At 40.6% G+C, this 17346-nt stretch overlaps 1 protein-coding gene across 1 annotated transcript in view; it reads right to left on the bottom strand.

Moving 5' to 3' along the window:
- The window catches only part of adamtsl4 (ADAMTS-like 4), a 47566-nt gene that overhangs the window by 18490 nt on the left and 11730 nt on the right, over positions 1-17346 (bottom strand). The window contains exon 5 of the mRNA XM_008432736.2: positions 3602-3704. Coding sequence (XP_008430958.1) covers positions 3602-3704 — 103 coding nt within the window. The remainder of the gene's footprint in view (positions 1-3601; positions 3705-17346) is intronic.

Here is a 17346-nt window from a genome sequence, read left to right as displayed (position 1 = left end):
CCCATGATGTAAATACACAGGAGATCATGCACATGCTTTATAAGCCTAATGACAAACACAACTGAGATCATCACACAGCTGCGTTTTACTCTCCCTCCTCCCCTCCCGCATTTCTTATAATCTTTCTATTCACTCTTCTTTTTTCCCCCCTAAAATTCCTGAAATATCTATAAAATGCTTTCTCTGTCTCTTGTTTCTTTTCCTCCAGCATTGAAAAAAAAGAGATGTATAGAAATCTGGACCCTTGCACATACAGCGTCTTGCAAAGTTTTTTATACACAGTTGTGTTGTTTATTCAATCCGTCTTTTTATTACCTCTGACCATCTTTGCCACCAAAAAAGAACTAAACCCTCATATGGGAGCTCTGCATATTTCAGCGCTGAATATTCTTCTAACTCAGACTGATTAGAATCTGTGGACATCAACTTTCAAGCTTGGAAATAGATTTCCAATTATTGAATTTAGATCTTGGCTTTGATTAGGCCATTTTTTTAGGGTTGTTCTGCTTTGGGAGTCTCAAATAGGCTCCAGCTATTTTCTCTTCCCTGTTTGTACCAAAGCCAAGCATCTCACAGCATGATTCAGCTACCACCATGTGATAAAATGATAAAAAAATATACAGCTCTGGAAAAAATTAAGAGATCACTTAAACTGATCAGTTTCTCTGATTTTACTTTTTATAGGTACTGTATTTTTCGCACTATAAGGCGCACCGGATTATAAGGCGCTCCTTCAATGAATGGCCTATTTTAAAACTTTTTTTTATATATAAGGCGCATAGAATAGACGCTACAATAGAGGCTGGAGTTACATTATGCATCCACTAGATGGAGCTGCACTAAACAGAATGTCAACAAAACAGTCCGACTCCGGTCGGCGAGGAGAGCCTTCCACGACTGGGCTGGGGTGTGGCCGGTAAATGGTCACCCTTCTGATCAGAATCAATAGAAATTAGGACCGATAGAATAATTAATAATAACTGAACTCTGATTCGGAACCGCACAGCATTCTGGGGGATGTAGGTAGAGCAACGGCCTCTGCCGCTCAACCTCTGACAGTCAGCTAAGCAAAGGTTGGTGGCATCAACTCACTCGCTTGCTCTTTGGTTACCTAGCAACAACCTGTTGAGTAACGCGCGCAGCAGCAGTTTCAGGTTGACCCAACATACTTGAGCATAATTCACTTTTTGAAGTAATGCAGAGGTTCCCCGGACACTTCCACACAAATTTACATTTTTACGAAAGGCGTATTTGGTGATGCACAGGAAGCTGCTCAGCAGGAAACAGCCTTCGCATGGAAGTGTTTTGTATGAGACACTGAGATGATGATGCTGAGATTCAACCAGTTGCAATGAGGACGTGTAGCATGTCTGCTGCTCTCTGTGACAACTAGCTCACCAGACTTGTTGGTATCCATTAGGCCTGTCACGATAACAAATTTTGCTGGACGATTAATTGTCTAAAACATTTTTGCGATAAACGATAATATTGTTTCAAGACTTTTTGACACTGATTTAATGGAAATTGACTAATAATACATGCAATTTCCTGATAGATACACCTTATTTTCAAAAGAACACGTTACACTGGAACTGATAAACTAAATAAACAAAACAACCAAAAACAAAAATAAAATGGATTCTCAGTCTCCATTTACAAAAAACGTACTTGAATAAAAACTAAAGAACATAAAGCCAAAGTGGAAATAAATACTGCATTCAACCAAAAGAGTGCAGATTATGAAGTGTGCATACCATATTGCCCTTCAGTAATCGCTAGATTTAAATAGAGAAGATGGGCACATCAGACTACCTAATGCAATAGTTCACTACACGTTTTTTTGCCCCTATTTTCCCCTTATGACAATCTTAGATCGTTGGCCGATCTAACCAATCATCCTGCAGTGTGTGGTGGGTTACGGTAGGTCGTCGTGGCCGCTCCGATCTAAATTAGGGGTTTTCCCCGRCTGGGAGCTTAACGCTGCCCGTTGAATGTGACATGTAGCCAATCAGAAAGCACGGATTCTCCTCCACGCTTTCTGAGGAGAAATTACGGAGGGTGGTCATTGGAGATGATATGTAGAAACAACATTAATGTTTATTCAACATTTCGTGCAAAGAATATAGAAATGACAAGGAGAGGAGTTGGAGCCAAATTGCTACCTCAGTTGATAAACCCGGTAAGCTGTTCTTCGTTAACGTGACATAAATAGGTTATAATGATTTTCATTCAGTCAGGACTTTACGCTGACTCTAGCCACATGCATCACGGGTAGATTCTAATAAGCATTGATTAATGCTGGATTTTAAAATTAGTTAACTGGACTTGTAGCCATTATTTTGTGCCCATGTGGCTGGACACCACAAGGCATGCAAACCCGATTGAACCGTTATACCTAGGATTTCTGTCGGCTAATGTGTCTCTCAGTGTTTGAAAATGGGCCGACAACTTGTGTAGTGTGCACTGGACATTAGACTAAGGAAATGAGGAAGGGAGGGTCAGTGGAGAGCACTGGAGCTGAGCCTTTTTTCATTCAGTGTCATCAACAGAAAGAAAAAAGGCCGGAAGAGACGATAAAGACGATAATTAAAATGAGGTCGATAGGTTTAATTTATCGTCCGATTAATTGATTTATCGTTTATCGCGACAGGCCTAGTTTCCATTCAGGATGTGGGAAATAAAGGAATTTGACATGAGAAACGTAGGCTTACCTATAAAATATCAACCGTTTTCGGAGAGAGTGATATGATACTGCATGGACCACAGAATACACACAGTAGGCCTTAGTATGTGGGAGCAGTTTCATGTTTTGCCACTGTGCCTCATATGGCCATGTCACTAGATTGGCAGTATATTGGATTTTTAACACAAAAAACTCTGCTTAATAATTGTTTAACATCTGAGACAAAACAGTTGCTTGACCTTTTTTAGGGTTATCAGGATAAAATGTGTGCCACACTTTAGAGAGACTATTTTCATGGAAAAAAACAATAAAATGCATCTTGTGTTGGTCTATCACCTAAAATCCCCCCATCTGTGGCTACAAAGTCACAAAACGTCAAAAGGTTCAAGCAGTACTTCTTTTAACGGGCTGCTTGTAAAACCAAAACCAAGCAACTTCTGAAGTTGCCCCAATTTTGCTTCCACTAGTCGTGTGACACACGCATCTCATCACTGCTCTTGTGCTCTTTATCTCACGCTGCAGGAATCTGTGTCCTCCGTCAGAGCAGGGAGGAGACGTTTGGCAGGAGACGCGGGCAGAGACGGAGAGATGTTGGACAAACAAAAGGAAAAAGAAAAGAAGCAAAGCATTTTGTGCAAAAAACAGAAGTAGATTGAGCTCCAATCATTTGCTTTTCTTGTCTACTCCCTTTGCCGCCGATGCTGCGTGGAGAAGTGGGGGATGCCGGAGGGGCTGGGCATGAGAGGACGCCTTCCAACTCACATTCATTACATTCATTAGAGAGAAATTTGAACCCGCTCAAGCTTACATTTTACTCTCTCCCTTGTGGTGCCAGTTAATTCTCCCTATAAACCTCTTACCGAATTAAAGCAAGGAAACGCTTTAACAACTGTGCGAGTGTGTTAACTCGGCGCTCACCTTCAGTGAAAGGCTCCCAGTTGTAGAGGCGACCCATGAACTCCTGGTTGTTAAAGGCCGTGCACTGCTCTGCTCTGGAGTCCAACGCACCTCCTCCGCACACCTGGAGGGTCAAGACACAAAGACAGAGAGGAGGGGGAAGTCAAATAATTTAGAGCCACACACTGAACCAGTATGCGTAGCTTACCAAAGAAAAAGGCCGTTTCTCTACTGGTCTCCAGAGAAGTCGTGGTGGAGCGGATCGAGTGGCAAAGGAAAAAACATCTAATAATGAAACTGGAGAATTAACTGGAGGCCCTGGAGGTAGGCACAAACACGCCATGATTTTACACACATGCAGCCTCTGCATGCTGCTTTGGCCAGCAGCGAGCGCATTCGCAACATATGGAAGTGATAGATTTTCTTGGAACGGCTGCTCCCATAAATCTGCTGGAAGCGAATGACTGTGTGAGCGCGCGCAGAGGCGTGTGCGCGAGTGTGCATGAGGAACCAGCGCTCGTTCAAGAAGTCCTCGTGGAGCCGTGGACTTTCAGGATACCTGCTCATAAACAACAGCTGAAAAATTAGGCTGACATGAATCCTGCCAGGCTGTAATTCCTCGTTTCCACTTAGCGGTACGGCATAGGCTGGTGCGGTTCCATATGCTACTTTGCCGGTTTCCTTTGTAAAAGCGACCCATACTGCACCGTTCCTGTAGGTCCACACGACAACAGTAAGGTATGGCTACAGTGGCGCCACTGGTGCAACACAACCCAGTCAGTTGATTGGGGAATAGAAAAACATCACTGTTTGCCACAAGAACAAGACATGGTGCATCACGTTTGTCGTTGCACCAAGATGACGCCATGATGGTAATTTGGGTTTAACCCCGTCTGCCCAGTGAGACACTGAATACACTAGAGCTTTAAAAAAAAAAAAAATCAAACCACACAAGGTAGCTTAGAACATTTATCATAAACAATTGCCGTAAATTTTTCTTCAAAGCAGAAAAGGCGGGGCAATAAATCAATAATCTGATAGACACGTAATCAATTTAAATAGAAAGTACATCCGAAACAAAGTTCAATCATTTCAAGCTCTCAAGGCCAGCAAAGAAAGGCTAGTGGCATTGACTATCTCTCTCGCTCACTGGCTACCTAGCAACGACTTGCAGAGTGACTTGTGGTTACCTAGTAACAGCCTGTTGAGTATCTTGTGCAGCAGTTTCACCACTGGGCCTCATAACTACTTAAAATAATAAAAAATCGGGGCAGAGCGAACTGAAAAGATTTGCACAACAACTTCAGAGGAAACTGCGGATAAAATAGGAAAGTCACGTCACCAGTTTGGTAGTATTTCAGATATTTAAAACAAAAAATGATCAAAACTGATATTTATCAACTGATATTTATCAAAACTGATAAATATCGATATATGAAATGCTTATCAATCAATCAATCAATCAATCAATCAATCAATCAATCAATCAATCAATCAATCAATCAATCAATCAATCAATCAATCAATCAATCAAATTTTATTTGTATAGAACATTTCAGCAGCAAGGCATTTCAAAGTGCTTTACATAATTAAAATAAAAACAGCATGTGACATTGAATAAACAGTGAGAAAGAGAAAGAGATAAAAAAGATAAAAACATTAAAACCTGCACCCCTTTTAAGACTTTAGTTAAACGTTGTTTAACTGGGACGTTTTCCGGGGGGCTTTACATCATTAAAACGGAAACAGTGAGAAAGAGAAATAAAAAGAAATTAAAAAGTAAAGATAAAAACATTAAAGAGATTTTTTAAAAAAGAAGAAAAAAAAAGATTAAAAAGGTAAAAACATAAAAACATCAAAGACATAAAAACCGGGACTCTAACCCTAATTTAGCCATAAGCAACTCTAAACAGGTGGGTTTTAAGTTGAGATTTAAAGGCACCCAGTGTTTAAGCTGTTTTACAGTTTTCTGGAAGTTTGTTCCAGATCTGTGGTGCATAGAAGCTGAATGCTGCTTCTCCTCGTTTGGTTCTGGTTCTGGAGATGCAGAGCAGACCAGAACCAGAAGACCTGAGGGGTCTAGACGGTTGGTACAGCAATAACAGATCTTTAATGTATTGTGGTGCTAAGCCGTTCAGTGATTTATAAACTAACAACAATATTTTAAAGTCTATTCTCTGAGCTACAGGGAGCCAGTGTAGGGACTTTAAAACTGGTGTTATGTGCTCTATCTTCCTGGTTTTAGTAAGAACGCGAGCAGCAGCATTCTGGATCAGCTGCAGCTGTTTGATTGATTTGTTAGTCAGACCTGTGAAGACGCTGTTGCAGTAATCAATGCGACTAAAGATAAACGCATGGATGAGTTTCTCTAGATCGTGCTGAGACATAAGTCCTCTAATTCTGGAGATGTTCTTCAGGTGATAGAAGGCCGASTTTGTGACTGTCTTAATGTGGCTCTGAAGGTTCAGGTCAGAGTCCATCACTACTCCCAGGTTTCGGGCCTGATCGCTGGTTTTTAGTTGTAATAACTGAAGCTGTGCATTGATTCTGGTTCGCTTATCTTTAGGTCCAAAGATAATAACTTCAGTTTTGTTTCTGTTCAGCTGGAGAAAGTTTTGGCTCATCCACACATTGATCTGTTCTAAGCATCTATTCAGTGATTGGATGGGTTCAGAGTCACCTGGTGACATYGTGATGTAGAGCTGTGTATCATCCGCATAATTGTGGTAGCTAATCCTATGTCCTGTTATAACCTGAGCCAGTGGGAGCATATAAATATTGAAGAGAAGGGGTCCTAGGATTGAACCTTGGGGTACCCCACATGTGACCTTTGACCTCTCTGATGAGAAGTTTCCGATTGAACAAAACAAAGAAATCCCTGTTTTTTATGTAAGATTCAAACCAGTGTAGCACTGGACCGGAGAGTCCGACCCAACTCTCCAGTTGATTCAGTAAAATGTCGTGGTCAACAGTGTCAAAAGCTGCACTGAGGTCCAACAGAACCAGCACTGTGGTTCTCCCACAGTCTGTGTTTTCTTACTTTGATGTGGTATTAAGTGAAAAGTTTGAATATTTCACCACTGAAGACACATTCAGGTAGTACCGTGGGAAGCCAAGACCGTTGGCTTCAACACAGACACACACGCATTGCCATACCGCACACAAACATCTCAGATTTCTTTGCACCTCTAATCTCTGTCAACTATGAAATCTTCTTGTGTTTAACCCCTCTCCGTCTTTGATTTGTTCCCTTTTTTTCTCGTCCCCCCCCCACCTCTTGACTCACACAGCTGTCGCAAACAGCTGTAAATTTCTAAGCTATCCGTTGTGCAGGGACAAGAGAAAGAGAATTATTGAGTCTCTACATACATGATCATTCACAGACGAAGCGGGTCCACAGTTCCCATGTGAACCAGCTACAAAGTGTAGCCAAAAAAACTCTTGTGGGTAAAACACTAGAATGTGTACTCGCTGACACTCGGCGCGCTGGATTCATCCCTCCCACAGGAGTGTTTGTCTGGAGGAATATACTGTGTGTGGCTAATGTGTCTCATACCGTCAGCTGTGAAATGAACTCCTGAAACTTTACATAGAAAGTTCTGCGAAAACCTAATTCTGCAGAAATAAACTGATTTCTGTGCAGAAGATGTGTTACAGCTCAGTTAACAAAGCGAGTCTGACTAAAGCCAGAAGTGACCTGGTTCCTTCAGGGTCAGCGCACGTACGTGACCTGATGTATCAAAGAATCGTGTAAATCTGCCATGGTGCAAGCGGTAAATGTGGTTTGCGATGCTCGTAAATATTTCTGCAGGACATAAACACGCAGAGACACATTCAATGCTGGATGGCGTCTCATGGCAAGTTTGAGTGCTCGCAGCAGCAAACACAATAAAGAAACAAAAACCTTAAACAGGCGTGCAGCTGTGCAATGCTGCGGCGTGTTGAAAACCCCAAAAACAGCCTCCACAATAGGCACAGAATCAATGTAAAAGAAAAGAAGGAATGCAAGAAGACTTAAGTGTGTGCAGTCATGCAGATGATGACAGAAGCGCAATAGTTTGAATAGACACCCCCCTCCCACCCCGAGAGAGTTTAGGGTGTGCAAAAACATCAGGAGGCTAATGGAGAGTATGGAGAGACGAAGGAGGGAGAGTAAAAACAGACTCACTTCAGTGTCATGGTACTGCAGGAGAATCTGTGTTATTGCAAAGACATGTATGCGGGGAGTAAAGGGCGAGGGGGGTCTTTATTTATGCTAAGGAGAGCATGAACAGACAGAGAGGAGTGGGGTGCAGGGTAAAGGTACTTACTGAGGCAGATAGCGGGGCCCCTCAAGGCGAGCAACGCTTCCACAAAGCAAACGCTTCGGTTCACAGTGTTAAAGAAAGTGATCTGGATTTATAGCTACACCGAACAATGTCCTCTGAGCACTTCAGAAAGAGTTATTGAAGCTTGTCAAAGTAAGAGTATGACGCAAATGCTCCAGAAATGTTGTACTTTTTTTTTTATATTAGGTAAACTTATCTTTAAAAATAAATCTTAACCTGCGAACAGAAATCCATTAAAAAAAAAAACAACGAAAAATCGTATATTCCACTGCAGGAATTTCGTATTGAATACCTTTCTTCAGGGTTTGGTCCCACATCCCTTATCCATAAACTGTTTCCAAAATAAAACCAATTCAAAGTCTTTCTTTTTTCGTAACCTGAGTTGATCACATCAAGGCTATGAAGACTGTGACCACTTTTGTTTTGGTTTACAATAATCCTCATGATCTGCTGATTGTGCTTTTCCTTCATAATCCTATTTTATCTGAGAAATTTGGAGGTGTTTGCATTTGTCTCTAGCTTGGGGAGCTCAACGCATATCTGTGTGCACAAGCAGCTTGAACATGGCCCTACACGAATGATTGCTAATTTTAGTTGCTCGGCGACCAACATCACCGTCAGGTGTTGCAAGACGTTATTTGGAGCACCGTCTTTCTGTTTCAAACTGTTTGAGGACCAATGTGTGTGGGTGTACACAAACATCCCATAATAAATGATATACTACTGCTGCTAGTCCTGGCTGCACTCTGAACCTAGATATGAAACATCACAACGCACCACAAACATTTTGGGGATGCTCAGAAAACAGTGATTCTTCCTGCATATTGGTGAGCAAAGTACCTTTTTAATTTACCCAGGAACGCCTCTCTAAGATATCACTGAAACCACAAGCTGGTTATATTTATTTTTACATTGTGGTGTGGTTTTGTGGAAGGGACCCAAGCAAAAATGTAAGTCTAATCAACATGGCAAAAGCATAAAATCTTACTAAGAATTTTTGTCCACTTTCTAGTGCAAATACAACTCTTAAGAGACCACTTAAAATGAACAGTTTCTCTGATTTTACTTTTTATAGGTGTATGTTTGAGTAAAATGAACATTGTTCTTTTATTTTATGAACTACTGACAACATGTCTCTGAAATTCCAAGCAAAAGTTTTGTAATTATTAGCAGAAAATGAGAAATGGTCAAAATAAGGTAAAAGATGCAGTGCTTTCAGGCATCAAATAATGCATTTAGAAACAACAATGTTAATGTTTTAACTCAGGAAGAGTTCAGATATCAATATTTGGTGGAATAACCAGGAGGTTTTCAGTGCAGTGGGCTCTTCATTTTTTCCAGAGCTGCATTAGTATTTTTGAAATAAGACAAAACTGAACAGATATTTGTCCTACTCACTGACAAATTATTAGACTTATAACTAGTACTTTTTCATCAATATTAAGGAATTATTGACTTAAAACAAGCTATTACATCTAGCTGAAAAGCTACTTTTAAGTCAGTACATTTGAAATAAGGCAGACCTAAGATATTTACAGTAGAAACTAAACCATAAAACTTGGTAAGATTTTGTGTTTTTGCAAAAGACAGTGAACAAAATGAGATTGAGTTTGTATCAGGCACATATAATTGCCTTTAATGGCGCCAGCAAGTGCAACCAGAGCATCTTGCTTTTCAATATCCGAGGCAAGAAAAATGATTTGGAAGACCTACTTTTATTTTTCCCCTCAACTATCCACAACATGCAGAAGAGGGAGGCTGCACCTCCTCCACATCTGTCCCAGTTGGAGTTTATGTCAAGATAAATCTCAGATAATAACAGCTCAGACACAACGTTTAACTGTAGCGACTCTCCAGCAGACTTAAGTTGGAAATATTGGGTTTGATTGGGGTAAAGCTTTATAAGAACCCTCTGAGTTTATTGCCAAATAAACTTAAAGATCACAAATTGAGCCTTAGCAGAACGCAAACAAATAAAATTATGAGAAGCAGGAAGTTTCAACTTACTCAGACAAAGATTGTTTCCCATTTTAAGTTAGACAAATACTATAAAAGGCCAAGAAGACAGTTTGATGAATGTTTTCTGGTAAAATTAGACAAATATAAACCACTAGAAATCAGCTGCTCAGTTGGGAAGCAGGGAGAAGCCTATATTCCAGCAGACAGGGGCCGTATTTCATAGCCTCAGAGCAGAATAGATCAAAAGTAACAAGAGATGAGGTAAAAAGTGTAAAACTGTCTGTTTCTGTGGCGACCGAAGGTGAATGAATGAACGTGTAGGGCAACGGAGAGCAGGTGAAAGGAAAGTGAAAGCAGCTGGTGATGGAGTGAATGTTAAAGATGGATTTTACTGACAGGGAGTCTGCAATGTACACCAGCCTGTGAAGCAGAGGGGGTGGGGATAACTGGCCTAGGGTGCACAAATATATCCCCACATGCAGCACACATATAAACACAAAGGCTCCTGACGGCACACAGCACTCCGACGTGAAATGCAAACACCAAGTAAAAAGAAAAACAGACAGCAGTGTGACGGATTTTGAAGGAAAGCAGGGACACGCTGCTGTGACCCTGCTTGGTTCTTCACAAACCGAAACCGTCCACATCTGGTTACATCACCTCGGCACCACATACAGGTTAAGGCTGGCTGATCATTCCTCAAGGATTTCTGCAGACAAAACAACTGACTGCATGTCCCTGGAGTCATAAATCATCAGGCGACAGCACTAATCTCTGCCTGCAAGCACAAAAATCCAGGATATTTTAATACAAATTCGGTTTTTAACATTCTGTCTGGCTAATCTTGAACCGGCGGCCCGGTGTCTGTAATCTGCAGAGGAACCACCCAGCCTTCAGCCTCGACCCGACTTCTTGAGAAGATAAACGACACATCGATCAACGACGTAAACAATCAGAAGAGGAAGGAAGTGGAAGGAAATGTCGCTGTTGTTCACAGGAGATGAAAAAAGACTAGAACTTTTTAAATGCTGAAGAAAGTCTGTGAAAATGCAATAAAATTACATATTAAATGTGTATAAATATTTTCCTGCTTAATGCAAAAATGTTGGATCAGCATGCTGATTTTAATCACCAATAAAAGTCCTACATTTGGTCCCGTCGCTACTTAGGCCACATTTTTCTCTATGGCCAACCAAAGCTTTGGAATAATTTAGTTTTCCTGCGTTAGATGTTGATTTTCCATTTACTTGTGCCTGTTGATGCATATTCAACACCCAATTAATTTATCTTATTTGCATAAATGTTAAGCTCACTTATATGCCTTATATGTGCTATGTTGAAATCAGTCAATCTCTACTTAATTTAGTTTGTCACTGCAAAAACCACAAAGAGCTTGCAGTTGACCAAAGAGCTATCCAGAATATACGATCAACTCCATAATTTATGAAACAAAACCCCAACAAATTATACATCAGGGAGATAAAATCGTGATTTTAATCCCAGAATTTTCTTCCTGGTCCAGATGTTAAACCCAGGGAAGCTCAGAGAAGCAACATGGGGAGACAGATCAGGAGCTCCACCCCGGCTGACAAATTAAGCAGAGATAAATCACACTGTCTCCCGCTGGAGTATTTTTACATCAGTCAAGAGAAAATCAACAAGATTAATCTCCCCTTGCACTTGTTTCCATTCGTTGAGATTCAAAGATAACTGATGTTTACAGTTGTGAAAGTTGTAGCAATCTTATCTTTCTGAATGAACAACAAGCAAAAACCATAAACATTTCTTTAATCTTATAGGCTCTCCAGTCTCTGTCACTGAATAGGTTTTATCTGTTTAACTGTGCTTAATTTATTTCAGGTGGGACATACAAAAACATATAATTTGGAGCTAATTGGGTTAACTTTCTTGTTGCACTGGGTCTTAAATGGTGAAATATAGCAGAAAGTCTTTAAAACAGGTGAGAGGTGACACAAACCAGGCAGAAACAGATGACAAGACACGTGAAAGAAATATTTGTGGGAAACTGAAGCGCACAGGAGCTCATATAAACGGACCGAACAAGCTGCACCTGGTTTTCTCAGAGAAGCGCCTCTACCTCTGCTTGTTAAACCACTAAAGCAAATAAAGCAGCAATAAGTTTGAAATCAGTGCGTGCGGTTTGAGTCTAACACATCTGCTTGTCACCTGATGAAAACAACATTATGGTTGGTTATGAGGAGTGTGCCTGGTAGTCCTAATCATACATTTCCTGTGTGTAATGACAGACTGCGATCAGGCGCGATCACCTGACTCTCACTGAGGAGGCCTGAAGACACGCAAAGTGTGTCTCCCGGCTTGGTTACAACACAAACTCTGCAGGTCTCGACTGAGACGGTGAGATCAGAAATCCTGTCTGCTTTAAAGTCAAAAGAGAGACAAGCAAAGGTGCAGTCCAAGAGCTGTGTTTCCCGTAAACCTAGAGCTTTATTTTGCAATTTTAAGATTAGGGATCCAGATCCAGACCCAAATTACACCAAATTTTCCCTGATTTATGCTCGTTTGTGTAATCCTATCCCCAAGACAGGCAGAAGATACGAACAGTGTGCCTCCTCTGAGGCTCCCAGCCCTTGGCACAGAAACCGATCAGCATGAAATTGGTTTCTGTGTTATGATCCGACCTAAACAGCGCCTACAGTTTTCCTTTTTGGACGTTTAGAGCCAAAACAGCCTCCACAAATCAAAGGGGAGGATTCGAAATGAAGCAAAAGTAGATTAGTAGATGAGTTAAACAGGAAGTCATTAGTTATTGTTGGTTAATGTTTTCAGTCTACTTCTAATCGCTATTTGGTTGCAGCTTTCTGAATGTGAAGGTTTGGGGGGGAAAGTTAGGAAGACAACGCAGCAGAGTCTGTGCACTGAATTTTATTTCGGAGTACCAGTGTAAATAAGGCAAAATAAGTTTAAATTCAACACATTTTTCTGATTTTTATTTGGTGAAACAACAAGAAAAAAAGTATTTTTCTTTCACTTCACAATTCTTCACTATTTGTTGTTGGTTTATCAAAGAAAATCTACAAAAATCAATTATATTTGTGGTTGTAGCAAGACAAGGTGAAAAAGTTAAAGGCGTGTGAATACTTCAGCGCAAATTATGCAATCATAACTGCCATTATGCACTTCTTAGTTTTAAAATATTAGCATTTCTTCTAAAACTGAGAATCAATTTGATTTCAATCTCATTTATCAGGATTTTTTTTTAAATAATCCAATTTAGTTAAAACAGTTACTTTGTTGCTTTCCAGTGCACAACGATGTGTTATGAATCCAACAGAACCTCTTCCTTGACAGCTGAGCATGCTCACCTTCCCCTTATTAAAACCTCGTTTTCCTCCAGGCGGTGTCATGTCGAGTTCAGCTCAAGCCAAGATGACGGCGAGAGAACATTCATTTAACGAGATCGGAGGTTTACCCCCTACAGCCTCCACCACTCTGTGCATGTCTCCGAAGGCCCACAAATCCCTCACTACTTGTGTATTTTTTGCCCCTATTCATGCATGCGGCGCCTCTGCTGTTTCTCCTCTACTCAAAATACATGTTTATGGGAAAATTACAGTATAATTTAGCAAGTTGATGCACATTTCCTAAATTGATGCAGAAAAAATCTTGTGATTTTGCCATATAACAGAGATTTTGGAGCCTCCTTGAATCATTTGAAGGTGGTTTAACTTGAAAACGAAAGTCCACCTGCTGCCTTGGAAATGCAGTTTAAGTCAACAAGAAAATTGTTTTGGCTTTAACTCAAAAATTAAAGTTCATGAAGTTGATTTAACAACAAGAGACGAGTTGTTACTCATTAATCTTGTACTGTGAGTTTTAATGTAATGCTACAATTTAATAATTATTTCATATGCAAGAAAAAACGGCACTTCTACCTCATTTTCACTCACATTATCAAGTTAAAATAACTACCTATTTTTATAAGTATACTTTAGAATTACTTAAATTACTGCTTCAAATTGCATGAACTAAATTTCTGATCTGATAATGAATATTATTAAACATCACAATAAACTCTGCTCCAAAACATTTAGTGTGAACAGGACATTGTCCTCCATCTTTGTAAGTTTATTTTTCACAAACTCATGCATTTAGGTTCAAAATCTAAAACTCGCTAAATTTATTTGAGTTAAAGAGTAGAAGATAGTAGAGACAACTAAATGTGACTCAAATGTTTTACAGTGTTGGACTTAAGACCTCCACATCTCAAGACTCAGGAAAAATATTTTGTGGGCCCAAAGAGGATTTTTAAAATTACTGATCAGATTTACTTCGTTTTCTGTTCTTCAGCTGATAGAAGCCTGACTTTGTAATCATCTTTATGTGTGTGTGGAGGTTCAAGTCCGAGTCCGTCACTGCACCCAGCCAGGTCGCTCGTTTCTAGGCGTAGAAGCTAAAGATGTGTGCTGACTTTTTTGGTCCAAAAACAATAACTTCAGTTTTGTTTCTTGGCTGTCTGTCAGTTCTCTTACTGTGAATCACTGGTAATGTTGTGTCATTTCCATTTGCTTTGACATCCACTTTGAGTGGATAAATCTGCCATTCTCTGCAGCAGTTTCTCATAGTCCTCTGTGAAGACAAGAGGCATCTTGTGCTGGTTTAGCTAATAGGTCAGAAAATATAGTAAGAATCCCACAGTCCTGAAATCATTACATTTGAAGCAAACCAGCTGTGAGAACAAAGTGGATAAAGATGACTTCTAAAGCTGGGTATGTAAAATAACCTTTCAAAAGGCAAAACTGAGACGAGAGGCCAGGAGAAGGTGATTCGTCCTGATAAGGCACCATTTATTTTTCTGCTTGAAATCTGTTCAAACACTGCAGTTCCTTGTCTTTCTTAAAATGAGGTGAAGATGAAGAAGTGAGCCCAGTAAACCTTCAGGATGTCTTTGTAGTGCAGGTTAAAGTTACACGTTTGCCCCTGATGGTATCCGTCTTATTAGGTCATCCTGAACGCAACGTTTGCTCGATCATGCAGAGGCATTTACTGTTACTGACTCTGAGTAAATATTTACTCTGGGGAGGATGAGGAGGAGCTCGTATAGTCACCAACACACAGTGTGAAAGGCTCCAGAAGGGAAAGGCTACAAGCTGCTGTCTCCACTTTTAAATATGCCAGACAGAATCTTCTCAAGTTCCACCTTTTTCTTCCTCCGACACGATAACTTCTTCTCTAGTTACGCTCTTCACACACGTCTTTTCATCAAAACAAACTCGTCGTCCCACTCTCTCTGATTCCACCACCAACCGTCCTTAATGTAACTTATGAAATCCCCACCAAATACTTTTTCTTCGCCCAGGCGCACACTCCCAAGGACTCATACCGACCAGCCCCCAGCTCCATTTCTTCATCCCTTCATCCATTCTGCAACAGATCCAGGGCAGCTTTTCTAAAAACAGAGCTCTCTTTCACTGCAGCCTAACTTTACCACTTCCTCTACCACCCTGCGCTCAGACTCATTCAAACACACACACATGTTCACCTTTTGCCCTTCTCATTTCCTCTGTCCCTCTCTTAGTTCCCCAACGCAACAGTACAAAAAACACACCAACACACAATCATACTTGTGATGGGCCTCAGGCACGCCATGTTATGACAAACACACCTAACAGATAAAGGGATGTGTCACTTTCGGTCTAGCTCACCCCCTAAATTACTCACACATACACACAGACATTGAACACGTACAAGCCCGGGCGAAGTCCTGCAATCAGCACTTAAAACCTATTTGACAGAGATAAAAACTCAAGAGCTGTGCTGCAGGGGTAGATGGAGCTAACGCAGAGGCTAATGTAGGGTAAATATGTAACCCAATGAGTCAGGATCGGCCGTCACAGGACCGCTATTAGCCCTGCTGGCACACACAGGGGGACGCACTCTGCCAAGACACTAAATCTGCCTTAAAGTGGGGGCAAGCAAGACGACCAGGGCAGGACACAGAGAGAAAGACCAAACGAACAAGAGCAGGGTTAAATGACGAGAAGAGCGGATGCCAAATAATCTTCGCAGGGAAAAGCGAAGAGCTCTGAAGTGCCAAGCTGGCTCCCACTTCAAGTATCTACTTCCACTTGATGAGGGAAAGCTGCAGATATGGTGCGTGAGAGAGAAATTGTGAAAGTGTGTCGGTGTGTTTAAAAATCAATGTTATCTCCTCTCCTTGCGCTCTCACTTAAAGCAGATCTGCAGCCAGTGGAAAAAATAACTCACTCACATGTCGCTCTGGGTATTTTTGTCCCTCTGATATGGACCCTGTGACTCTTTCTGGTAGGATACCTGCACATCTATAATGCAGAAGATTAGTCTTTATTACACTTTATTTAGAGTGACAACCTTCAAAAATCCAAAACCAGCCCTGTTAAGTAGACTTTAATCTGGGGCTGTAGCTAATTATTATTTTAATAATTGATTAATTGCATTTAAAAAATGGCCCATTCTGTAGATTTTCATTTTCATTTTTGAGTCTGTATATGCTAGTCAACAATTAGTCAATTAATAAATAAGTTTATGATTATTTCAATAATCGATTCATCACAATTAATCTGATTGATCACTTCAGCCCTATTTTAATCGTTCGTTCGCGCAGACAATTCTGTCCGATGGTGGAGATGTGAATAAATCTGATGTGGACCAGAAACTGTGTCCACCTACAAACCTACTATACCGCAAAGCATTCTGGATAAATAAAGCCAAAACGAACATACGAGTCTAGCGCCCTGTCTAGCGCCAACGGGAGAAATTTGTCGTGGTCTTTTGCCAGGGACATCCTAGAACCTGACAAATCTGACGCAACTACATTTTTGTTTACATTTTGTTAAGAAGGAAGTCAGTGTTTTCTTCTGGGGTTTATGTGTTGTTTTCCTCAGTGGTTGTTGGTGCAGCGCCACCACAGGCAAGGAGGTGAACAGTTTTTTTCAGCCACTTTGGAAAGAGAACCAGCTGAAAAGGAAAGTTTGGTCAATTAAAACATCTTTAGTCTCACTATCTGCATTTTGTGTCTTTAATGGAGGATAACTCATGAAACTTAAAAGGGAACCGTTTGTTTTAAACAGCTTTGAAACTCTGATGAAAGGAACTGATATCACTCAACACAATCTACATGGTACGGACAGATGGATGGATGGATGGACTTCCACTCCAGTAACACATGTAGCACAAAACAGGAGCTGTAGAACGAGTTTGGTCTGTTTTTACAGGCTGCATTATTAGATTATAACACCTCATATATTCCCATCTACTCAGTTGGAAACAGATGGTTCCAACATCAATTTGGACAATTTCACACACAAAGAAATTAGTTAAAAGACCAAAAGACAGAAATCTGCTTCCAATTTTGAGAGAGACTGTTAAAGGAAAAACAAAAATCACCGTCGGATGGAGATTCATAAAATGTGAATAAACAACTTACTGCATTTTATGAAATAGAAAGAGTGAGAAATGTTG

This window comes from Poecilia reticulata, linkage group LG16, assembly GCF_000633615.1.
Source record: "Poecilia reticulata strain Guanapo linkage group LG16, Guppy_female_1.0+MT, whole genome shotgun sequence".
Taxonomy (NCBI): domain Eukaryota; kingdom Metazoa; phylum Chordata; class Actinopteri; order Cyprinodontiformes; family Poeciliidae; genus Poecilia; species Poecilia reticulata.
Note: the sequence above shows the minus strand (reverse complement) of the source record. Positions and strands in the feature narration are given on the sequence as shown.